General features: G+C 34.9%; 1 protein-coding gene across 2 annotated transcripts in view; it reads left to right on the top strand.

The window, feature by feature from the left end:
* LOC111142170 (phosphatidylinositol-4-phosphate 3-kinase catalytic subunit type 2 gamma) overlaps positions 1 to 26,675 on the top strand; it is a 338,397-nt gene that overhangs the window by 24,126 nt on the left and 287,596 nt on the right. For both annotated transcript variants that reach the window (XM_022495171.1, XM_022495170.1), the window contains exons 5-7: positions 11,342 to 11,444; positions 15,279 to 15,349; positions 23,120 to 23,183. In XM_022495171.1, coding sequence (XP_022350879.1) covers positions 11,342 to 11,444; positions 15,279 to 15,349; positions 23,120 to 23,183 — 238 coding nt within the window. The remainder of the gene's footprint in view (positions 1 to 11,341; positions 11,445 to 15,278; positions 15,350 to 23,119; positions 23,184 to 26,675) is intronic.

Here is a 26,675-nt window from a genome sequence, read left to right on the forward strand (position 1 = left end):
TGAGGAGCACTGATTGAGGAAAACAATGTACCACCGATCTTTATATATGCTGAGTAGCAACAAGTAACACTTTAAGCATAAATCCAGGGTTTTTTCCTTAGTTACGAAACTTACTGGAATTAAGGATCATGATAGAATTAACATCATCAACATTTTTAAGTGTCAAATACCAAAGGAATAGGTGTGTGTACAGAATACACATACATAAGTATTTGAAAAATATTCTCTAGAGGGCTACAGTATTATTAATATTTTAGCATTTTCTTATATTCACTTTACATCTTTTAGTCAACCTAAGTATTAACAGGCAGCTTAATTGTTGAATTTCCTTAAAGAAGTATCTTTAATGGCTCTCAGCAATCCTGGCTTTCAATAAAATCAAATGGACATACTTTTTTTTCTATATAGGACTATAATATTTCAAAATGCATCTCTGTGAGTACTTCTTACATTTAAGAATGGAGAATGTTTAAACCTAACTAGGTTAGCTTATTAAAAAAGGATATGTATTTATTCCAATAATAGAATAATTTTTTTTTAAAGATTTTATCTATTTATTTGTCAGAGAGAGAGAGGGAGAGAGAGTGAGCACAGGCAGACAGAATGGCAGGCAGAGGCAGAAGCAGGCTCCCTGACGAGAAAGGAGCCCGATGTGGGACTCAATCCCAGGAGGCTGGGATCATGACCTGAGCCGAAGGCAGCTGCTTAACCAACTGAGCCACCCAGGCGTCCCTAAATGTGAGTTTACAAGGAGTGCCTAGCCTGATGGGAATTAATATTTGTAGGTCCAACATTACTTAGGATGTCTTTTTTTGCCCATAAGATAAATATGAAGTACTTACATACCATTTTTTGGTGTTAAGGTCATTAATCTCTTTATACAAACATACTGCTATAGAAATACTTTAAAATAATGTGAGCTATTTATGAATAGGAAATAGGAGTAATTACGTGCAAGGATTCCCCTCTTTGGTGTTTATCTTAAATGGCAGGTATACTCATAACAGTTCCCAAGATAGTAGCTAACAACACACAGCTGGAATCAAAGATTTGCTGAGGGAATAAATAAATGGATGCACAGAATTTTGATTTACTAGTATATATGAAGAAAAAACATAAACTTTTCATTGTATCATAAAGATTCAGTTCATTTAACAGTCTAAGATTTTTTTACATATGGTTAAATAAAACTACTGAGAACCCATATTTGAAATGTTACCAGATTCAGAAAAACATCTGCTGCGTATAATCTGAAGTAGATAATTCCAATATTCACAATATAAGCATAGTAATACCTAATGCGGCCTTTTCTCTTAGTGCTCAAATTGTATTCTCCTATATTATCCATCTTAGCAGTGATGTTTGTTTTTCTTTCTTTTGGTATGGTAGGTTTTCTTCCTATCTTTTCTGATACCTAGAGTCAACAAACACTAACTGATTTTTCCTTAGTCCATTTACTCATTAAATTCTATATATCAACCTTCTTTCTATTCTTTAATGCTTTGTTTTCTTTTTCTCTCTTCTCTTTCATCTTGCTCTGTCCAATGGAAATGTAATGTGGGCCACATAATTATTTTAAGTTTTCTACTAGCCACTTTAAAAAACATATAAAAAGAGACTGATAGAAATAAATTTTAATATAATATTTTATTTAACTCAAATATTTTATTTAACCAAAATAGTATCATTTCAACATGTAATCAAAAATTTTAAAATATTGATATGTTTTATATTCCCTTTCTGTGCTGAATCTTCAAAATTCAGTATGTATTTTATGCTTCGAGCATATCTTAATTCAGACTAGTGACATTTTAAGTGTTCAATAGCCACATGAGTCTAATGTTACTATATTAGATAGTATAGCCCTAGATCATCATAAGCAAATTGACCAAAATGGTGGTCTTGCCAAGCAGAGTGATGGCAGAGTGGTGAATGGTAGTTTATAGCTCTTAGAAAGCATTATGGTTATTAGAGACACTGTAACATCAGACATTTCATCTTAAGTGACAATTCTAGTACAGTAATAGTTTTTGTTACTGCTAACATACATAAACATGACTTAGTATTTTAAATATGATATCTGAAAAAATGAGGTACTGAGTACAATCTCAAAATAACATGTTCTGTAACATAAATTAATTTATCCATAGAAGTCTCCTTAATACATGTAAAAACATTCTGGCATACTAATGTTTTGTTCCACTAAAAAGAGTAGCTAAAAGCAAAGTACACAGGAAGGTGCTGAGGGTGACAGTATTGTACACACTGACCAGTGACCATTCACCAACATGCATTTTTTTCTCAACTCAGACTCAGACTCTGTCTTGAAAATGCTTACTGCAGAATTCCACAATTTTGTGCATTTTGCTCTTGCCTCTGTATTTAGAAGCAACAAAGGTTTCTTACATCCTCTTCCATCCAAACTAAGGCTTTTCTGAAAGCCGACTCTTTTATCTACTATGATATTTCTTTATATTTCTTAAAGATTCTTTAAAGATTTTTTTAAATCCTTAAAATTTTTATTGTATTTAAATTCAATTAATTAAATTATGGTGCATTGTTAGTTTCAGAGGTAGAGTTCAGTGATTAATCAGTTGCATATAACACCTAGTGCTCATTACATCAAATGTCCCCCTTAATGTCCATCACCCAGTTACCCTATCCCCTCACCCATCTCCCCTCCAGCAACCCTCAGTTTGCTTCCTATAGTGAAGAGTCTCTTATGGTTTGTCTGCCTCTCTGATTTTGTCTTATTTTATTTTTCCCTCCCTTCCCTTATGATCCTCTGTTTAGTTTCTTAAATTCTGCATAAGTGAAATCATATGATAATTGTCTTTCTCTGATTGACTTATTTCTCTTAGCATAATACTCTCTAGTTCCATCCATGTCTTTGCAAATGGTAAGATTTCATTTTTTGATGGGTGAGTAATATTCATATATATATACATACATACATACCACATCTTCCTTTTCCATTCATCTGTTGATGGACATCTGGGTTCTTTCCATTGTTTGGCTATTGTGGACATTGCTGCTATAAATATTGGGGTGCAGGTACCCCTTCAGATCACTACCTTTGTATCTTTGGGGTAAGTACCTAGTGGTGAAATTGTTGGGTAAAATAGAGGATAGCTCTATTTTCAACTTTCTGAGAACCTCCATACTGTTTTCCAGAGTAGTTGCACTAGCTTGCATCTCCACGAACCGTGTAAGAGGGTTCCCCTTTCTCCATACCTCGCCAACATTTGTCTGTTCCTGATTTGTTAATTTTAGCCATTCTGACCAGTGTGAAGTAGTATCTCATTGTGGTTTTGATTTATATTTCCCTGATGTGAGTGATGTTGAGCATTTTTTCATGTGTCTGTTGGCCATTTGGATGTCTTCTTTGGAGAAATGTCTGTTCATATCCTCTGCCTATTTCTTGACTGGATTATTTATTTTTTAGATTTGAATTTGATAAGTTCTTTACAGATCTTAGATATTGCCCTTTATCTGATAAGACATTTGCAAATATCTCTTCCATTCTGTTGGTTATCTTTTGGTTTTGTCAGTTGCTTCCTTAGCTGTGCAAAAGCATTTTATCTTGATGAAGTGAGAACAGCTCATTTTTGCTTTTGTTTCCTTGCCTTTGGAGACACATCTAGCAAGAAGTTGTTTTAAAACTGTGCTGATGTTTTTATTCAGATTTGTATATCTTTGTCAGTATGTGTTCTGGTAGAGACCTGTTATTGGTTTGAGTGGTGTCTTCCAACACTTTTTCCCAGGAGACCTGTTATTTTTAGCCCACAATTTGCAAAACATCCCACTGCCCCCTTACATTAAAAAGACATTTGTGGAAAAAAAGGAAAGAAAAAAAAACCACATGTATCACATTATACCAGGAATGCCTGAACCTATAAATAAATTTTAAGTGTGCTATTTTTACTCCAAATATTTATGTTCTAGTGTCTGGTCTTATTTTGTCAAACCCAGTATGCTTATTTGCAAAATGGGAGATTTGGGCCAGAACTGTTCTTCCTTTCCAGTTTTTGAGATCTTTCTTCATGCAAAATCATACATGATACCTCTATTATTAGAATGATAATTAGATATCCTCAGGACTGGATTAATACAGTAAAATGCAAATCTACCACAGCCCACCAAAATTCTCATGAAACAGCAGGAAAAAATATTACTAAAAACTCCTGGTAAAATAAAGAATAACAGCAAGGGAAGGACAAAATAATTGCAAAGGGACTGTGGAGGCCCTAGATAAAATATCAAAAGATATTTAAAATAGGAAGGTTTTGGGACATTCATTTGACAGCTTTATAAAAAACAAGACAATATCCTAAGGAATGATAAGCTTTCAAAATTAGCTCAAGGAGACAAGTATAAAGTAATATAAAAGAATAAAAGTATAAAATATAAATAAAATAAAATAAAAGTATATAGTATTAAAGAAAACAATGAGCAGTGTGGGGTGAAAAGTTAGTTTTTGCAAATTGCACCAAACCTTCAGAGAACAGAGATTTTCCAATTATATAAACTGTTCCAGGACAGAGAAAAGGTATATGAAGTTTACAAGGCTGGCCTAATTGTGATGCCTAAAACAAATAAAGGTAATAAAATCTTAAAATTATAGGCCTATCTAAATTTTGAAAAATGCAAAAAACCCCAAAACCTTAAAAAACTGTAAATTAAATCTGCTAGTGGGATAATCTACACAAAAATGTAAATATAATTATACATTAGGAAAATCAGTGTAATTAATATATTAACACATTCAAGAAAAAAATGGTCTTCTCAATTTGATGCACCAGATACTGAAAACCTATCTGATAAAATTTGAAACTTATTTATAATTTTTTAAAATCATTAACAAAATAAAACATGAAAAATACACCACAGGAATACACAGCAAATATCATATCCATCAGTTAATCATTTAAGGGATTTCCTATAAAAGTAAGAAAATGAAAGGGATGTCTATTATCATTATTACTAATCAGGAGGGTTCTAGACAACAGTCAACAAAAATATTGGGAAGCAATAGATAAAACAGTAATTATTTTAAAAGAATTTTCTATTTAGAAAGTCCAAAATAATCAACTGAAAAGCATTAGGTATTACAGCAGGATTCGACAAACTAAGTCAACACATAAAACCAATGAATAAATACCATGAAAAAAAGCTTTGACTTATAATAGAAAAGAATCTATAAAATATCTTGCAAAAAACATAATATGTGTAATGATGACCTGAAAGAAAACTAACACTTTACTCAAGGGCATAAAAGAGAATTAGAGTGCATGTAAAAATATACTTATCCTTGAAAAGAAGACTCAATATTATAAAAATACCAATTCTTCTTACTTAATCCCATAAATTAAATATAAGTCAACACTATATTAGCATTTTCTCCTTAACAGTGGCACACTGATTCTAAAATTGTTCTGGAAGAGAAACTGTGCAAAAATAGGTAATATAATTTACTTTATTTTTTTTTTTTTCTCATAGTTTCTTTATTTATTTTTTTTTTAAATTTTATTTTTCATAAACATATAATATCTTTTTATCCCCAGGGGTACAGGTCTGTGAATCGCCAGGTTTACACACTTCACAGCACTCACCATAGCACATACCCTCCCCAGTGTCCATAATCCCACCCCCCCACCCCCCCCCATTAACCCTCAGTTTGTTTTGTGAGATTAAGAGTCATTTATGGTTTGTCTCCCTCCCAATCCCATCTTGTTTCATTTACTCTTCTCCTACCCCCTTAACCCCCCATGTTGCATCTCCTCTCCCTCATATCAGGGAGATCATATGATAGTTGTCTTTCTCCGATTGACTTATTTCGCTAAGCATGATACCCTCTAGTTCCATCCATGTCGTCGCAAAAGGCAAGATTTCATTTCTTTTGATGGCTGCATAGTATTCCATTGTGTATATATACCACATCTTCTTTATCCATTCGTCTGTTGATGGACATCTAGGTTCTTTCCATAGTTTGGCTATTGTAGACATTGCTGCTATAAACATTCGGGTGCACGTGCCCCTTCGGATCACTACGTTTGTATCTTTAGGGTAAATACCCAGCAGTGCAATTGCTGGGTCATAGGGTAGTTCTATTTTCAACATTATGAGGAACCTCCATGCTGTTTTCCAGAGTGGTTGCACCAGCTTGCATTCCCACCAACAGTGTAGGAGGGTTCCCCTTTCTCCGCATCCTCACCAGCATCTGTCATTTCCTGACTTGTTAATTTTAGCCATTCTGACTGGTGTGAGGTGGTATCTCATTGTGGTTTTGATTTGTATTTCCCTGATGCCGAGTGATGTGGAGCACTTTTTCATGTGTCTGTTGGCCATCTGGATGTCTTCTTTGCAGAAATGTCTGTTCATGTCTTCTGCCCATTTCTTGATTGGATTATTTGTTCTTTGGGTGTTGAGTTTGCTAAGTTCTTTATAGATTTTGGACACTAGCCCTTTATCCGATATGTCATTTGCAAATATCTTCTCCCATTCTGTCAGTTGTCTTTTGGTTTTGTTAACTGTTTCCTTTGCTGTGCAAAAGCTTTTGATCTTGATGAAATCCCAATAGTTCATTTTTGCCCTTGCTTCCCTTGCCTTTGGCGATGTTCCTAGGAAGATGTTGCTGCGGCTGAGGTCGAAGAGGTTGCTGCCTGTGTTCTCCTCAAGGATTTTGATGGATTCCTTTCTCACATTGAGATCCTTCATCCATTTTGAGTCTATTTTCGTGTGTGGTGTAAGGAAATGATCCAATTTCATTTTTCTGCATGTGGCTGTCCAATTTTCCCAACACCATTTGTTGAAGAGGCTGTCTTTTTTCCATTGGATATTCTTTCCTGCTTTGTCGAAGATTAGTTGACCATAGAGTTGAGGGTCTATTTCTGGGCTCTCTATTCTGTTCCATCGATCTATGTGTCTGTTTTTGTGCCAGTACCATGCTGTCTTGATGATGACAGCTTTGTAATAGAGCTTGACGTCCGGAATTGTGATGCCACCAACTTTGGCTTTCTTTTTCAATATTGCTTTGGCTATTCGATGTCTTTTCTGGTTCCATATAAATTTTAGGATTCTTTGTTCCATTTCTTTGAAAAAAATGGATGGTACTTTGATAGGAATTGCATTAAATGTGTAGATTGCTTTAGGTAGCATAGACATTTTCACAATATTTATTCTTCCAATCCAGGAGCATGGAACATTTTTCCATTTCTTTGTGTCTTCCTCAATTTCTTTCATGAGTACTTTATAGTTTTCTGTGTAGAGATTCTTAGTCTCTTTGGTTAGATTTATTCCTAGGTATCTTATAGTTTTGGGTGCAATTGTAAATGGGATGGACTCCTTAATTTCTCTTTCTTCTGTCTTGTTGTTGGTGTAGAGAAATGCAACTGATTTCTGGGCATTGATTTTATATCCTGACACTTKACTGAATTCCTGTACAAGTTCTAGCAGTTTTGGAGTGGAGTCTTTTGGGTTTTCCACATATAGTATCATATCATCTGCAAAGAGTGATAGTTTGACTTCTTCTTTGCCAATTTGGATGCCTTTAATTTCCTTTTGCTGTCTGATTGCTGAGGCTAGGACTTCTAGCACTATGTTGAATAGCAGTGGTGATAATGGACATCCCTGCCGTGTTCCTGACCTTAGCGGAAAAGCTTTCAGTTTTTCTCCATTGAGAATGATATTTGCGGTGGGTTTTTCATAGATGGCTTTGATAATATTGAGGTATGTGCCCTCTATCCCTACACTTTGAAGAGTTTTGATCAGGAAGGGATGCTGTACTTTGTCAAATGCTTTTTCAGCATCTATGGAGAGTATCATATGGTTCTTGTTCTTTCTTTTATTAATGTGTTGTATCACATTGATTGATTTGCGGATGTTGAACCAACCTTGCAGCCCTGGAATAAATCCCACTTGGTCATGGTGTATAATTTACTTTAAATAGTGACTTTCATTTCCACACTTTAAAATATGCTAGAAAATTAAATAATTGAAGCAATTTGGTATTGGCACAGGAACAGATGTATAGATTAATGGAATATTTAGAGTCCAGAAACAGATCAGATATTTACGAAAACTAGTCATGTGATAAATGTAATAGGTCAAAGATGAGAAGATGTCCTCATTAAAGATATTCCAGAAAATTGCCACTGTGTTGGAAAAATGTCTAAAATTGGAGCTATACATCACTCTTTACTCAACAAATGCATTCCAGATAGATTGTATATAAGGACGTAAGTATAAAGAACAAAAAAGAAAGTGTTGCTATGAAAAAAATTAAGTTGAATTCTTTATAGATAATTGATAAAGAGGAATCATTAAAAACTATTACTGCTGGAAGAAACAGCATTTTCTTGTTATGTGGAAGAAACAACTTTAAAAGATTAGAGCAATAATTATAAAAATCTAAACCAATTTTTTATTCAGGTTGTTCTTCAAGTCCAAGTACATGCTCTTTATAAAGAAGGTAGAATAAGAAGTTAGAGATTATTACTTATAGGTTTGGTTTATGTCAGAAAGAAGCCATAAAATTATAATCAACAGACCCTGCATCTTATATCAAAGGCTTTCTTTACTCTGATATCAACACTTAGGTGACTGAGAGTCTATTTAGACATTTTTAGTTAAAAACAAAATATTCTAGGGACGCCTGGGTGGCTCAGTGGGTTAAGCTGCTGCCTTCGGCTCGGGTCATGATCTCAGGGTCCTGGGATCGAGTCCCGCATCGGGCTCTCTGCTTGGCAAGGGAGCCTGCTTCCCCCTCTCTCTCTCTCTGCCTGCCTCTCTGCCTACTTGTGATCTCTCTCTGTCAAATAAATAAATAAATAAAATCTTTAAAAAAAAAATATTCTAAGATGTCTTTTTTATAATTCCCATCTCTAACTTTGTTTTATTTGCACTTTTCTTGATCTTATCAGTTAAGTGATAAGAGAATATGGAACTAAAATTCAAAATGATCTTTAATTGGGCAGCTGGAGGGCAATGGTAGAGAAATGAACTGAAGTCATATTCAGGCTCTAAGGCTTATTTGAGAGTGCGATATACACAGTGATTAAATTGAGATTACAATGGAAAAGATTTAAGATACATGTTATTTAAAAATTGGGTAACCACTGGAAGATTAACAAATATATTTATGTTTCCCAAGACTCTATAAAGATAAAGAAGAGACTCAAAGAAGATTCAAACAATCTCAACAAATGAAGGAAAATAGTAAAAAAATTATAGTTAATATAAACCAACAATAACATAGCAGAAGGCATTGCTATGAGAGAGATGGTTTAAATTTTCTGATTATAAAGCAGGCTCAGAAAATGAGTTAAAATACATTTAGCTATAGGCTAGAGATATAGGTAAAATAAAATGATTTCATTTTTAACAGAAATATATATGTACTTGGCCACTTATTTTGGCTTACAAAAGAAGTGCCATAAACTCTGAATAATTGTTATTCTAGAAAAGGGAAAGAGGAGAATTTTTCTTCTCTGTTTTATTTTTTACAGTTTACTACAATTCAAATGTTTTCCATGAGAGTACATTCCCATAAAGTAACTTTTAAAAAAGTGGGGAGATGAGTTATAGGGGAAAATAGAGACGTGCAAAATCTGATAATTACCCAAAATCTGATAATTACTCAGATCTTGCCATACACACACACACATACACAGAGTGAGGCAAAGATAAGGGAAGACTTAGATCCTACTTTTAGAAAGGGGTAGAACAGGCAGCTGTCCAGTTAAATGTGAATTTCATAAAAACCCCCACTTTTTAAAATATATATCAAATATTATATGACACATACACCTATACTAAAAAAATAATTCACTATTATCTGAAATTCATATTTACTGGCCATCGAATTTATCTCAAAGCCCTAGTAAGGGGTATATATACAGGTGGGTGAAATAAAATAGTTCCAGAAAGCTGTAACCATATCTGAGGCCGAAGTCACCAGACTGGGGTCCATTGTCTAGACTTCAACATACTGAAGGAAACTTTGATAGCAAGGTGGGCCACTACTCTTAAGCTGGATCCCAGAATAGAAATAGGAAAACAGAACTCTAAGCACAGAAAGAGGAGTTGGGGGTGGGGGATGAAAGGAGAGGAACTTGAATTCATGTGAGAGTATGGAGAATGCCTTCGGAGCAAAACTTGGGTGATGAGGAAGGCAGGAGCTCAAGGATACATATGCCATGCCTTATGTTTAGACTAGCAGTAGAAATAACTCAAGAAGCAATTAAAGCTCATGGAGAGCATTGGGACAGGAAACTAACAGGAAGAAGGGACATAGGGTGTAGAACACATGTTGTGAATACTATCACCATTTTCACAAGTGTTTTCTTAAAAAAATAGCAATTGTCAAAATAAGAACATTTATAGAAAATTTAGTAGCTATCAACAGAGTAATGCTTTATTTTTCTGCCATTTTTGAGAATAAGTGTTCTCAAATATTTAGTGACTTTTCCAGATAAATGAACATATCCCTCTAATGGCCTCAAATGTTTTAACATATAAGACTTTTTTTTTTTTCCTTCTGAAACCCTTCATATGTTTAACTAAGATCCTTATACAAAGTACATTAACAAATACATCCTTTTGAATGACTCTTACAGAGGGAGAGAGAAGGAAGGAAGGAAGGAAGGAGGGAGTGAGGGAGGCAGGGAGGGAGAAAAATTATGCCATTAGAAGTATCTGAAATATGCGGCGATATTTTTTCAGTTTAATCTGCTCATCAAATAATGTAGATTATTAATAATATAGATGATTATATAGATTCATATAATCTATATAACTATATATAATTATATAGATTATATAATCTTAATAATGTAGATTATTAATAATATCAATTCTAAAAAATATATATTGAGTTTCAGAGAGTTTAACTGGTGTGCCTGTCACGGAGCTAGTAAATCTGTCTCTAAAGCTTATGACACGTCCACCTCACTGCTCCACATATATTTTGTCGCATCAGTTAGACCTCCCAGAAACATGCTGTCCTCAGCTTTGAGATGGCTGGATAAAACTAACTCTGAATATGTAATATATTCTTTATTATAATTGATGTCCATCCTAAAGCTACCTAATCATTTTCTAGCTTGATGCACTTGAAAAATAATTGTAATATCTTAATAACTATAGTATTTTAAAATTGTCACTTAAAATTAATATGAGGATATATTTTAAATAAATATAAGAAAGTAAGGCTATATATAAAACTTTTACCAGACCAAGTTTCAAAAAAAAAATAGAAACAAAGACACAAAATCAGAAAGGAAAACATACAGTTGGGGGTATTATGGGCAGAAATGACTATTCATTTTTTTTTCTCCTTTAGTGATTACTCTTTGGGGAGCCACAAAATATTTCAGAAAGATCAATCTGTTATTCAACTTAATCTGCAGAAAAATGGGGAAGTTCCAGGAAAATTATCTCGAAAGGTAAGATTTTCTTAGCATTGGTTTCAATTTCCAAGCTGATCATTTTAAGGACAACATTCCTATCTTTATGGACTGTTGCCAATTTGGAATTACATAGCTTAATGAATACATGTTCATTTGAGTATATTTACTGAAACATAATGAAATATTTACCTAAATGCCTGTTAACAATTTGGACTGAAGCAATTACATGAACACATTACTGTAACCTTAGTATAATAGCAAATCAATTGGTCTCTTGGAAAAATCATTTATGAGAAACTTATTAAAGCTATTACATTCATACTATCCATGAAGCCACTAGGAAGTGAACAGAATAAAAAATGTGAAGGGGCAACCATTGAAGAAAGAAAAATAACACAACTCTCGTTCTATTTGAAGAGTTTATGTCGGTGTCAACACAATTTAAATCAGGGCAGATTAATATTCATAATATAAATAATAAAACTACCTCAAAAGGGATTACTGTGCTTTAATGACATAATTTCATGCTGTTAGATATGAATTTTATTCCCTATGTCTTGAGTTATTTTAAAACAAAATTGCACAGTATGCAATGAACTTTGATATTTTGGCAGCTTTATCTGTAGAATCTTCCAATTACCTGCTTTAAGCAAAAATCCCATCACCCTGTCATTTACATCAGATAACAGATTTCCAGTGCATGACTCTTTTTTTCCCCCTAGTCTGAGGTGTTTCATCATAAAAAGTGTCAGGTGGTGCATTAGGTTGCAATATATCTATGTGGAATATAACATAATGAGGCCAAAAGAGAGTTGTTTAGAAAAATCTTTTGGAACTGGTACTCAGCTCAGCCAGTGTTGACAGCTGCAGGGTATGCATCTGAAATCTCCACAGAGAAACATTATAAAGTACAACTAATACTCTCAATATTAATATACCCTAAGAGTCTTCAAATTGTCTTCAATGTTTTGAAAAAGCTGAAATCATCACGTTTCATTTCAACATGGGGGAAGAAGACAAAAAGTATGATTACAACTTCTATTCTCCTTGAGAACTTTCATGTTGCTAAAAAAATTACTTATCTCATTGGTAGTAATTTAAAATTCAGAATTATGACTTAGAAAACATATATGCACAGAATGATACCCATTTGTTCACTGAGCAAATGATAATTGAGCACCTACTGTATACGAGGCACTCTTCTAAACACTGGAGATACAGAGACAAACAAGACATGTCATTACTTATTCTAGAATGCAGAGTTCTCATCCTAGTAAAGAAGACGTGCAATAAACAAATATACATTTAAAGGTCTCATAGACTGGGTGGCTCAGTTGGTTGAGTATCTGACTCTTGGTTTTGGCTCAGGCCGTGATCTCATAGGTCATCGGATCAAGCCCCACAAAGGGCTCTACCTTCAGCCAGCAGTGTGCTTGAAGATTTTCTCCCTTTGCCTCTTCCCCCACTCATGCACGTGCTCACATGCATTCTCTCTCTCTAAAGTAAAATAAAATAATTTTTTTTAAAAAGTCTGATAGAGATATGTGCTTTGAAAGAAAAGAATTATGTTTTTAAAGCCTAGGGTAGGAATACCTGATACAGATGAATATGAAGGGCTAGTTGTAGTGATTACTTCTATGTATAAATCCTACAGCATATAGACCTAGCTTTCACCTTAAAAAAAATAGAGTGTTAAATTTACTGATTTGGCAACTTGTTTAAAAACAAATTCTGGACTGATACTGCCAAATTCAAACGTCTGCTCTTGGACACATGCTTATATTCACCCTAATTTTCTGGTTAAGAAAAATGTGAATAATAATACATACCTAGTATGATTATTATTAGAACCTAACTGAAAAATGTAAGTGAAGAGCTTAAGTCAGTGCCTGTGCCTAATCAGAACTACATAAGTATCAATTATTGATGTCATAAAATTAAGGTGTTAGACTAGATGGTAAGTTAGCCTTTTACTATTAAAAACTTTCTATGGTAAGGAGATACTGATTCTATTGTTTAACGTAGTGTCAAAATTCTCTATGATTTTCATAATTTATCTATATAAAAACATTTATAAACAATTATATTCCTTTTCAGTAAAATTACATAAATTGGCTTACAATATTTCTTCTGTATAATACTAGGAACATAATGATGATTATTATTCCGTTAAATTTCTTGACACCATTGCCATACACTCGAGATGTGAGAGTTCTCTAATTGTACAAGTATACTGCAAAGCTCAATTCATCTCAGATGCCTTTCCTATTTTAAACTTGTTTGTGTTATACTGAAATATGGTCATTTAATTCTTGTTCCATGAGATTATTCATAAAATATGTTGATATGTTGACAAGTCCTTAGAAATCTTTCTAGATTCAAAATTTTACAATCCCCATCCTCATTAGATGTGTATAACTGAGTCTTTTATAAAAAGATTTTTCTCTTTATCTCTCTCAAATTTGACAAGGATTGCCAACATTGTTGATATTTATCATAAAAACCAAGATTTCATTCTAGCTCAAGGAAACATTCACAGAACACATACAGCAGTAGATTTCTGTAGGAAAAAGGCAAAAAGAGCCTAAACCTTAACTTTTTCTCTTCATCTTTTTCCTTAAGATGAAGGAATGGCCTTTAGCTTTGGAGAAAAGTAAAGAGTACAATATATTCCCTGGACAACTGCTTAAACCTGTTCTCCAGACTTTTGAGTTCCTTTAAATAAAAATACTTTTCTTATAAGCGACAATATGACAAAGGCCAATTTCTCCCCCAAAAGCATCTCTGGAAGCCAAGTGAAGTGATTTTAAAATGAATATGATTATGCTATACAGAAAGATGCAAATAAGTCATTATTTATATGCTTGCTTTGGTTTTAACTTCAGAAAAAGTTTTCTTTTCTTCTTCTCAAAGTGTTTCTTTTTTGTAGCATGCATTCAACATACTGTATTATAGGGATGGCCTTATTCTCTCCATGTAACAGCTTCTTTACTCTTCCTCACAAAACCACCCATTAAAAATATTAATATACCTTTGACCTTAGGCCATATCAAGGTCTTCCTTCTGATGTTTTCTGTCAGGAGCTCTAATAGGCAGTTTTAAAAATAGATCATATATTAACATACAAGATTACATGCACTCCAGGTATTTAGGGACTCATTTAGCTTTCAAACTTAACAGCTGTGTGTAGTGAAATAGTGCCATTATGAGGGAGTATATCGCATTCTCCTTTGCAGACTTGCATAGGATTTTCATGAGCGCCTGTTGCAGAACTAATTGAGGAGTTATGGGGCGTGTGTGTGCGTGTATGCATGTGTGTTTGTGTGTTTATGCGTATGGACCACAGAACTGATATTTTACAATGAGTAGTTTCTGCTCATCTTGGGAGAAAACACAGGCCCCCTGATAACTCCTCTTACACTAATATTTGGGAGGCAAGATGTGGTAAAGTTGAAAAATGGAGTTCATTCTGAATCTGCCAGCCGATGTGACAAGCTATCAAGTCTCAGATTGCCATGGCGTCCACAGCCTGAATGTAAAGAAATGTGCATGTATGTGAGAGAACTAGTGTCTGCAAAACTGCCTTCCTGCTAGGAGAACCTAATGTCTGACCTTGGTGATGCCAGGATGTTTTTCAATCATCCTTGAGGTTATCCTCAACCAAAGCTCAGTTTTCTGATTCACTTTTTTAAAAGAATGCTTACAGAGTTAAGAAGTGTCTTGTAAAGTCTTTAAAACAAAGTATTAAAATGATCAATGAGGGTTATCAAAAGAGGTGAATAAAATGACAGCAGGAAGTTACAGACCTATTTTTATCTGGTACTCATTCCTAGTCACTCTATGAATATTAATATATTCTGCTGTCTACAGCATGAAGATGACCACAGTCAGTTTTATCTGAACCAACTTCTAGAATTTATGCATATTTGGAAAGTATCCAGGTAAGATATTTTATTTTGTTCCAAGACTACTTTCTGACTGAGTTCTCAAGTGCCAAATCACAATATTTTTCAGTTGATTGTAAAAACTGTCCTTTCACTAGTACCGTGGAAGTGATAATATAATAGTATACTATTATACTTTTAATAGATATCTTCCTTTGGCAAATTTTGTTAATAATTATCTATTCTTCACAGCTATTCAGATGCATTTGAAGAGCTCCTAACACCTTCCAGAACAATCTAACATTCATTTTAAAATCTCTCTGCTACCAGTTATTACATTTTCTAGGGCTTTTTTTTTCTCATTCATTTTGTGAATTTGTGCATGTGTCACTAAGCTCTTTGTATAACTGAATTTCCATACTTTGAAAGTCAAAATCTCCTGCTTTAAATTTCTTTCTTGAACTCCCTGAAAATAATTGGTGCATCATAAACAGAGGAGTGTGAATTCAAATTGGAAAACTCAAATGACAGTCAATGAACGTATCCTAATTGATTGTGATATCTAAATGTATACATGTATTATTGAAAAGAATAGACCCATCAGAAAGGTAAACTGGGAGAAGATATCATGCCACACTATGGGTTTATCTGGAATTAAAGTTGTTCTGAGTTGAATTAGTGAAAAATGGGGTATGGGAGGTATGTATCATTAATTTCAGAAGCAAACCTGATATAAAATATGAGTTAAAAATTTTTTTTAAATTTATTTGACAGACAGAGACCACAAGTAGGCAGAGAGGCAGGCAGAGAGAGAGGAAGAAGCAGGCTCCCCGCTGAGCAGAGAGCCCGATGCGGGACTCGATCCCAGGACCCTGAGATCATGACCTGAGCCGAAGGCAGAGGCTTTAAACCACTGAGCCACCCAGGCGCCCAAGTTAAAATTGTTTTTAGTGACCATTCATAATAGCTATCATCACTTAATGGAGTTATTGTACATTTTGCATATATTACCTCATCTAATTCTCCCTACAACCCTATGATAAGACACAGAATTTATTTCAAAATCAAAGAAACTAAAGTTCTAGAAGATTAAATACCTTGCCTAAGGCCACTCAGTTCATCAGTGGTAGGACCAAAATTAGGTCTGCCTGAAATCTGCAAAGACCAACTGTCTGAAATTTGCAGACCATATATTTTCCTATTAAACTACTGTCTTTCCATATGGGCCTCTCTTTATTTCCCCCAAAATATTTGTCTTCAACAATAAAATCATTGAATAGTTAGTAATAGGGAGGACTTTCAATATAACCTAACTCAAATTTTTATTTTATAGCTAATTACATGGATTAGGTATGGGCTCTCATCAAAATGACATATTAATAAAGGCTGTAGTTTCCTTATTCCAAAATAAATTTATCCAAAAAAGAAAAAACCTGTAGAGTGATATCAAATCTGACAAATTTTTTAAAAAGTGAGAAATCCTTGGGAGACAAAGGATTGCTTTGAACTGGTTTGGTGGAGGGTTGTGACTTACATGTAGACAGCTGCTGCTTGAGACACAGAGAAACAAGGGAAGGGTAGGAAAAGAAAGTGAGAGCAAGGTAGTTTTTTTCTTCTGTTCCTGCCTCTCCCTGCCATTATCCGGCCCTTCACAGAAGACTGGTGACCTTGACCACTGTGCAGTCCAGGTGTTCACAGGGTTAAATTAGGGCAAAGCAAAAGCTGTGCCACAGTGAAGACTAGAGGAAACCTGACAGGGACGGACTAGCTCAGAATCTAAGTCCTCCACGCCTTCTCTTCAAACCTAGGGCGGTGCGGCTTATCTTATCAATTTATTTCAAAAATTTGTCAGCCATCATACAGATAATTTATGCTCTAGCTAGGACTAAAACAAAATGTTTAATTCTCAGTAAGTGCTTATTCTACTTTAATTGTATATATTGTATATAATTGTCTAAGTCTATATAAAATATTTATAAATAATGCATATATTTACATATAAAGTTGCACACAAAATATATTTTTATTTTATATATAGTATTTTGTATTATTGATATATATTATTATATATATGGCATTATATATGTATATGTGTGTGTATGTGTGTATTCATTCATCCACTGATGAACATTTAGGTTGTTTGTCATGGCCATTGTGAATTATGTGGCAATGAACTTGGGAGTGCAGGATGATAGCATAGTTCTTTTTTTTTTTTTTTTAATTTTCTAAGGAAACTTCATACTATCTTCTAAAGCAGTTATACCAATTTACATTCCCAACAGTACATTAGGGTTCCCCTTTCTCCACAGCCTTGACAAGAATCTTTTTGATAATAGCCATTCTAACAGGTGTGAGGTGGTATCTCATTATGGTTTTGATTTGCATTTCCCCAACAATTAGTGATACTGTTCATGTGCTTGTTATTCAGATGCTTCTTGACCATTTGTATATATTTTTTAGGAGAAATGTCTACTCAAGTCCTCTGTCCATTTTTTTTTAAATTGGATTGATTTTTCACTGCTGAGTTTTACATTTTAGGTATCAATCTCTTATCAGATATATGGTTTGCAAATATTTCCTCTCATAACCTAGGTTGCCTTTTTATTTTGTTCATTCATTCCTTTGCTGTGCAGGGCAAAGTTTAAGGTTTAAGATAGGGGTGCCATTTCATTCTTTCGCATGAGAATATCCACTTATCGCAACACTATTTATTGAAGAGACTATCCTTTCCCCACTGATTATTCTTGGATCGTTGTCAAATAATACTTGGCCATATATGTGTAGGTTTATTTCTGGGCTCTCAAGTCTGTTTGATTGGTCTATGTGACTGTTTTTATATCAGTATCATAATGCTTTTGATTTCCAAATCTTTGTAAAATAGTTTGAAATCAGGAAGTGTGATCACTCTGGATTTGTTCTTTCTCAAGATTGCTTTGGCTATTCAGGGTATTTTGAGCTTCCTTATTAATTTTAGGATTGTTTTTATTATTTCTGTGAAATGTGACACTGGAATTTTGATAAAATTATATTATATTTTGATAAAATATAAATTGAATGGGGTGCCTAGTGGGCTCAATCAGTAGACTCTTGATCTGAGGTTCGTGAGTTCAAGCCCCATGTTGGACACAGCGCTTACTTAAAATATATAATCTATATATAGGTGGCTCTGAGTAGTATGGACATTTTAACAATATTAACTCTTCTGATCTAAAACCTTGAAAACCTTTCTATTTATGTGTTTTCTTCAATTTCTTTCATCAATGTCTTATAGTTTTCAGTGTATAGATCTTTCACTTCCTTATTACTATTTTTTATGCTATTGTAAGTGGGATTTTTTTCTTAATTTTTCAAAACTTTCTCTGTCAATGTACAGAAATCCAACTGATTTGTCTTGCATCCTGAAACTTTACAGAATTCATTTATTAGTTCTAAGAGTATTTGGATGGAGTTGTCAGGATTTTCTACATATCAGATCGTACCATCATGAAACAGACAAAATTTTACTTCTCCCTTCCAGTTTGAATGCCTTTTATTTCATTTTCTTGTCTGATTACTCTAAGACTTCTAGTACCATGCTGAATAGGAGTGGTGAGCATGGGAACCCTTACTTTGTTCCTGATTTTAGAGGAAGTACTTCCAACATCTCGCCATTAAGTATGATGATAGCTGTGGGTTGTCATACATGAACTTTATTATGTTGAGATATGTTTTTCTATACCTAATTTGTTGAAAGTTTTTCTGAAAGAATGTAACTTTTTTCAAATGCTTTTCTGCTTCTATTGAGATAATCAATGATTTGTTTCATTTTATTCAGGTGCCTTATCACATTTATTGATTTGTGTAGTTAAATCATTCTTACATCCCAAGGATAAATTTTCTTGGTCATGGTGTATATGATCCTTTTAATGTGCTGTTGAATTTGGTTTGCAAATATTTTGTTGGAAATTTTTGCATCTATAATCATCAGGGATATTGGCCTGTAGTTTTATTTTTTTGTAGTGCCCTTCTCTGGCTCTGGTATCAGGGTAATTCTGGCTTCATATAATGAGTTTGGGAGTGTCCCAACCTCTTCAAGTTTTTGGAAGAGTTTGAGAAGAACTGTCATTAATTTGTCTTTAAAAATTTGGTAGGATTTATCAATGAAGCTATCTGCCCCTGAATTTTTCTTTGTTGGAAGGTTTTTGATTACCAATTTAATCTTCTTATTGGTCTATTCAGATTTTCTATTTCCTTCTGATTTAGACTTGGTGGGTAGTATTTTCTAGGAATTTATCTAGTATTCTAGGTTGTCCAATTTTTTGTCATGTAATTGTTCATAGTAGTCTCTTTTGCTCCTTCTTTGTTTCTTATAACAGCTTTTTAAAAGATTTTATTTATTTATTAGCAAGAGAGATGGAGGCCGAGAGAGAGAGAGAGAGAGAGAGAGAGAGAGTAGTCTGGGGAGGGGCAGAGGAAGAGGGACAAGCTGACTCCCACTGAGCAGGGAACCAGACTAAAGGCTTGATCCTGGGATCCTGGGTTCATGATCTGAGCCAAACACAGACACTTAACATACTAAGCCACCCAGGCAGCCCCTGTAAGAGCTTTTAAATTAAAGTCTGTTTTGTATAAGATAGGTATAGCTACCTCTGCTCTTTTTTGGTCTCTATATGCATGAAGTACCTTTCTCCATCCCTTCACTGTGAATGTGTGTGTCCTTGAAGCTGAAGCGAGTCTCTTGCAGCCAGGATATATATAGTTGTGTCTTTATCCACTCAGCCACTCCAATTGAACTTGGATGCCCAAATCTCTCCCCAGGTTTGGGAAGTTCAAAAGCCATTATCTTTATATAAGCTGTCTGTTCCTTTCTCATTCTCTTCTCCTTCTGGGACTACAATGACATGTACATCATTTCTTTTTATAGTGTTCCATGAATCCCACAGGCCTTTTTAATTCCTTTTTTTTTCCCTTTTGTTCCTCTGCTTAGGTAATTTCAAATAATCTGTCTTTGAGCTTACCGATTTTTTCTTTTTCTTGGTCCCTTCTTCTGCCAGGACCCTTCTGCCCTTCTTCTGCTTCTTTTTTGAATTCTTCAGTTCAACTACTGTATTCTTTAGCGCCAAAACTTCTGGTTCTTTTATATGTTTTCTATACCTTTGTTGAATTTCTCATTTTGTTCTTATATTGTGTTGCTGATTTCAATAAATTGTCTTTCTGTGTTCCCTTATACTTCTGAGTTTCTTCAGAACAATTATTTTAAATTCTTTTGTCAGGCCATTCATGTATCTCCACTTCTTTGAGGTCAGTTGCTAAAAGTTTACTCTGTTCCTTTGGTGGAGTCCTATTTCCCCGATTCTTTGTGATCCCTAGAGCCTTGCAGAGGTGTCTGTGCATGGGAAGAAGCTGTCACATATTCCAGACTTTATGGGCTGATCTCAGTGCAGGACCTTCACCTGCAGGTGAGGCACATTGGAGCACGCTATGGTCCTGGGTCTATAGTGAGGGCACCAAGGACAGAGCCATGTGGAAGACCCAGATCTGGTGAGTGTAATGTCCCCTTGGGTGAGCCCACTGGGACCCACAACATTAACTGTGTGGCCCTAGAAGTGCTGTGGGGGATCTGCAGTGGCTGCAGGTATTGTTGGCATCTTCAGTGGTGTCTCCAGGTTCAGTAGCTAGGGACCAGGGCAGGCAGTGGTTGCTACTAGAGCTGGTGTCACACACATACATACTCACACACACACACACACACACACACACAGTTGCAGGAGCCAGCTGCAGGTGCCTGTGTAGTGGCAGTGGTTGGCAGTGGCAGGACTAGGACTAACTGAAGGTGCACTGGCACTGTGGAGACTGGGCTGTTGGCATGCACTCCTCTGGCTGCAGACCTTCTTCCTGTGCATAGCAGTGGAGGTTGTTATGGGAGTCAGGCTGGTTAGATGCAGGTATACAGCTGGAGGGGCTGGTTGCAAGCAAGCCCACTGTGTGAGTTAATGACAGGAAACAGGGACAGAACGAGGCCCACAAGCAGCTATGGGGGCCCTGGCTGTTGGTGTGCATTCCTGTGACTGCAGTGTCTCCCTAAGACATGTGCACAGCAGTGAAGACATTAGTCAGGCCAAAGGCTTGGAGGTGTGCAGCTTGGGAACCAGCTACAGGTAAGCCCTGGAGTGGCAATGGGGTGAGGAAGGAGTGGAGAGGAACTCAAGCAGCTGCTGTTTGTGAATGTGAATACCTGTGCATATGAGGGAAATAGGGAAATCTGCAGGGGGTTCTGCAGCCGCTGTGTTGGTTGTTGGTTTCTTCAGTGGTAAAAGTTACTGGGCCCTCTGCAGAGCAGGTCACTGGGAACCATTGTAACTCCCACTGTGTGACTCATAGTGGTAGCCCCAGCCGTTCTTCCTTGTTCCTAGGGGTCTTTATGCATCTCTGCTTTGCTGGTCTCTGGCTGGAGTAAAACCAATGTAGGTCCTTCTTGTAGTGGCCCAAAAGGCTGGGAAAGCTGCTGGTTCATCACTCTCCCTTTCCCAGCAAGGGGGTTTCCCTCTTGGCAGTGAGAAATGATGGCCTGCAGGATGGGATGAGGCAGGTAAAATGAAACTGCCCTCCCTTCCCTTTTTGTGTGGTTATTCTCAGCTGTTGTTGCTGTTGTTCTACGGTGTTATGTAAGTTTCTTGGAAGGACTCCTAAGCTCTCCCAGAGCTGCTTCTGTTCATGGATAGTTGTCTTATTGTGGGAAGACAGAGGCTGGGATCTCCTACTTTGCCATCATGGTGACCTCCAAGACTGCTTTCTGGAATACAAGGCTCTTCTGCTTGCCTTCCACAGCCCACTTTAAGGCGTCATTAAAAGATCAAACACTAGATGGCAGGAGCTTTGTTTTCAGTTTTCCTCTTCCCTGACCTGACTTCTATTTAGAAGTTGGGCAAATCACATACCCTCGTTAGTTTCTAGGAGTTTTTCTATAAAATAAATATAATATTTAATAGCAAGGTGCTGAACTAGGTATATATTCTTGGGGGTCTTTTAAGTTTTAAGGTCAGATTTTATATAAAAACCTTTCCTCCAATAACCAAAATTTTTCACTATTCTTTTCCTATACCTCCACTTTTACATAGTCTATGAATTTTGTCTTTGAACTATAAGATGTAATGCAACTAAAGTGATGATTTAACAAAGGCTGAGAAGGCAGCTACTGTAAAATATATTGGTGTGTGTTCGTGTTGTATCATTTGTTCAATTCAATTCAGGAGTTTTGGGGACAAATAGGAAGGGAAAATCATAATGTTTAAGAAAATAATTTTGATAAGTGAAGTCAGAAAAACCTCTACTAATCTCACATCTATTCCACTGAAGCAAAGATAAAGTTGGAGCAATAAGAGAAGCTCAGGAAAGAAAAACACAGAGGTCTGAAGCCAAAGACAACTTTATGTATTATAAATATATGTCATTAATTCAGAAAGGGATTCTCTTCAAGATTTTGCATATTTAACAATTCTTGATGTTAGTATTTGTCATTATCTGCTCATGAATCCTTTTGTAATTTATATTTTGAATAAAGAGTAGTTTGATGCAATGAACAGTCTTCGAGAGGTTTGGTTAATTTGTCATGAGTTTTTTTTTTTTTTTGGAGTTCTAAAAGTTTTCAAATATGTTTGTAGCTTATCAAGTTACAGAAAGTTTATAAACATTCGTCTGAAATGGTTTTTAAAATCGTGTCAGCAGCAATTCTTTTTTAACCATGTCTGCTATAGAATCATGGACAAAACAGAATTTATGATAAATATGCTAAAGTTTATATAAGCTTTCCTACCCACTTTTAAACAAAGTTGTTTTTTTTCTTTCCAGACAGTGCCTCTCAACAGTAATAAAAAAATATGACTTCCATCTGAAATGCCTATTGAAAACCCAGGTATTAACTTATGTTACTTCACCTGTCAATTCAACAAGCATCTATTAACCATATACTCTTTTTCTAAAACTTTGCAGTTTTCTGAAAATACAAAGATTAATAAAGTAGAAGGTCTATACTTGAGCAGCTTTCATTCTATCAAGGCAAAAAAGACAAGTAAATAGATGTGTGTTAATAAAGTGTCATAGATACTGTGAAAGACCTATGCATATATAGGCCATGGAAGAAAGTTATCAATTTTACCTATTTGACCTGGATATTGAAAAATGAGTATGCCAGCTAGAGAAGTGGCATGTGAAGGAAGGTGAGGGGTGGGGATAACTTTCAGTATAGAACACCATGAATAGAAGCAGTTAGGAAACAGCCTGCTGTGATTTGAAAACTATGAATTTGGAATGGCTACAATTAGGGTTAAAGGCCTGTAAAGAGACCAGATGAAAGGGGCAAGCAGGGGCCATTATATAGGATCTTAAGGACACTTGATGGACAATTTAATGATTTTCTAATTTATCAGCTGATGACATAGAACCATTATGCAAGCCAGTAGAATGACAGATGGGTGATTAGAGGAGCATTTCATTAGCCCAAAGAGATGATGAGGGTATTGACAAAAACTCTACAACAGGGGTAGTTAGGAGGGGACAAATTCAAAATAGGTAAAAATATGCAACTTATATGATTTGGTGAAAGACTATGTGTAAAACAAAAGAAGAGAGTGTCTAGAATACCTCCACATTCCTGGCTGCTAATTGACTGCATGGAGACATCAGTTCACTAAAATAGCAAAGAGAGGAGAAGCTAGCTTGACAGGGAAAAATGATGGATTTAGTCTAAGACTACTGAGATTTGGTCACCAACTGGGCATCCAAGTTGTGGTCACCATTAGGCATATCATTTCTTATAACTTAATCTTCCACAGATAAAACCACCTATGATTATAGAAAATTGTATAAGACAGTGTTTTTTTTTTTTTTTTTAAAGAATTATTTATTTATTTGCAAGAGAGAGAGAGAACAGGGGGAGGGGCTGAAAGAAAAGGGAGAGAGAATTCCAAGCTGACATCCAAGCTCAGCACAGAGCCCATCACAGGGCTGGATCCCAAAACCCTGAGATCATGACCTGAGCTGAAACCAAGAGTCAGACAGTCAACCGGCTACACTACCTTGTGCCCCAAGACAGTGTTTTTAAAACAAGTGAGGATTTCTTTATACATTAAATAATTGACTCCTGATATATATGAAAAGATAAAGAACCTAGGTGACTATTCTTAATATTAATTAACAGTAAAAGATTCAGAAAATAATAAATAATATTTCTTGATGAAGATACCAAACTCGTGTGAATTCCACATAAATATTCAAATACACAAGTGATGACACACAACTCACATACCCTTCCAAAGTGTAATCCTCTCATTCTAACAGGATTTTTCTTTCTTGAGCCCAGCTTAAATATGGAAGTTTAAAATGTGAAATGTGAAAAAAACTCACAGATTGGTTTAAGTCTCATAAAAGTGTTATAATTAGTACTTTTTTCAGCTTGATTTTTCACCTTTGTATAGAATTTGAAATTTACCAGGTACTCAATGCAAATGAAGACTTCATTCCTAGATCATTTATGTCACTCGATTTTATGTAAATATATTTTTGAGGTTATAGTAAGCTACTTATGAATGAATTGTAATTCCTAAATGTCTTGGTACCGCTCATGTATCACAAATGCCATTTTACACACACACACACACATTGTTGAAAATCTGTAAAGTTCTTAATTTCCAGGAGGTCTGATCATCTTACTCATATATGAAGCCTCTAATATTTCCACTTTAAAAGAATCCATTGATTATTTTAAATTTTTCCAGTATGACTTAAAAATTGGCAAAACATCAAATAATTACTGTCTTTACATTAATACAGGCAAATAGTTATCATCACCCACATCTGAATTATCTTATAAATAGGCCACAGTGTTTGCGATTTTCCCAGATGAACTCCTTCCAAAACCATGAGCTTTTTAAATGTGATTCTTCCTATGAGTTATCACTGGTAAATATTTGAGAAGTGAGACAGACTGTGATATGATTGATTCACAATTTTGTGCTTCCTATTTATTTTAAAATTGCATTAGGTAGCATTTCATCAATGTTGAAAATAGTACCAATTTGAAAATTTTTTTTTTATTTTCCACACTTGAATTATTAAATGTAATTTTTTTAAAAATAGCAAACATGCAGGCTGAGTAAATATGACATGAATATTATTTAGTAATATGGATAATTTAAATTTTTAAATATTTTATTTCCCCAGCCATGGTCATTTAACATATTTTAGACTTGACTTATTTCAAATTAGGCATTCTGACTATTATGTTTGCTAAACAGATAGTTTGTAGTTTACATAGAACTTTTCCTTTGAACATCTTCTTCCTCTCACCTATTTACTAATATCCAGAAAGATAAAGAATATTTTCTATATTCATTCTATATTCTGCATTCATCTCTAATATTTCAGAGAAGTTGAAAATGGAAGAAAGAGAAAGAATTTTCCCCCTAAGATATTAGTCAGTGCTTACTTAATGCAAATTAGTGAACTATTTACTCACTGGAATCAAGACAAATGGAAATCAGAACCATACTCTGATGTTGCTGATGATCTAGTTGGAAAGACAGCATATTCACATGAATAATGTACACAGAATGGTATACATACACAGCAAGGCAATTTAAAACAAGATTTCAATCTATGTGCAGGAATCAACTTCTGATTCAAAGTGCTTCTTCTTAGTAGCCTGTAATGCACTGGCTCTAAAATTATTATTACAAGGTCAAATAGCCCTTTATAGAAAGTTAGCAATCCCTCCCACTGATGACAAACTTATACTAGAATCTAGTAACTGGTGAACTAACTCTAAACTAGATGGAAGTCGACTGAGAAAAATCTACTCATGTTTCAAAACATGGTTTGGCTTCATGAAATATCTTCTTGGTCTACAAAGAGGTACAAACCTTCAAACACTTTACCATCTAGCTCATGACTCAGAGAGTGTACCAACTAGATAACCAGAATGGCATCTCTATTATTCAGGTGTAAGTAACTCAATGAGTAAGGAATAATAATAATTACCTCACAGTTTCCTCTTCCTGAGACCAAAATCCAATTGTGTTCAGACTCTAGACAGGGGCTAAAATTTCTATATACAAGTAGTAATAAAAGGGGCACAAAGAGATCTTATATATTTAGCTTTATTAGAACTGAAGCTCTTTTAGTAACAAGCAGATCTATTACTGGATATTTAGACATTCAATTCAAACATAGTTTGAACAGAGTGGCAGTAAAGACAGAATTTAGGAGCAGAGATTCCAGTCAGGTATCTGGATGACAGCCCTCCACCACTATGGAAGTTTTTATTCAACTTTCCTAGCATTCGTATTATTCATCACTAGAGTGATTATAATGAAATATAATGGTATTTTAAAAAATTAATAAAAAGTGG

This window comes from Enhydra lutris, unplaced genomic scaffold, assembly GCF_002288905.1.
Source record: "Enhydra lutris kenyoni isolate GAN:26980312 unplaced genomic scaffold, ASM228890v2 scaffoldscaffold7, whole genome shotgun sequence".
Lineage (NCBI taxonomy): Eukaryota > Metazoa > Chordata > Mammalia > Carnivora > Mustelidae > Enhydra > Enhydra lutris.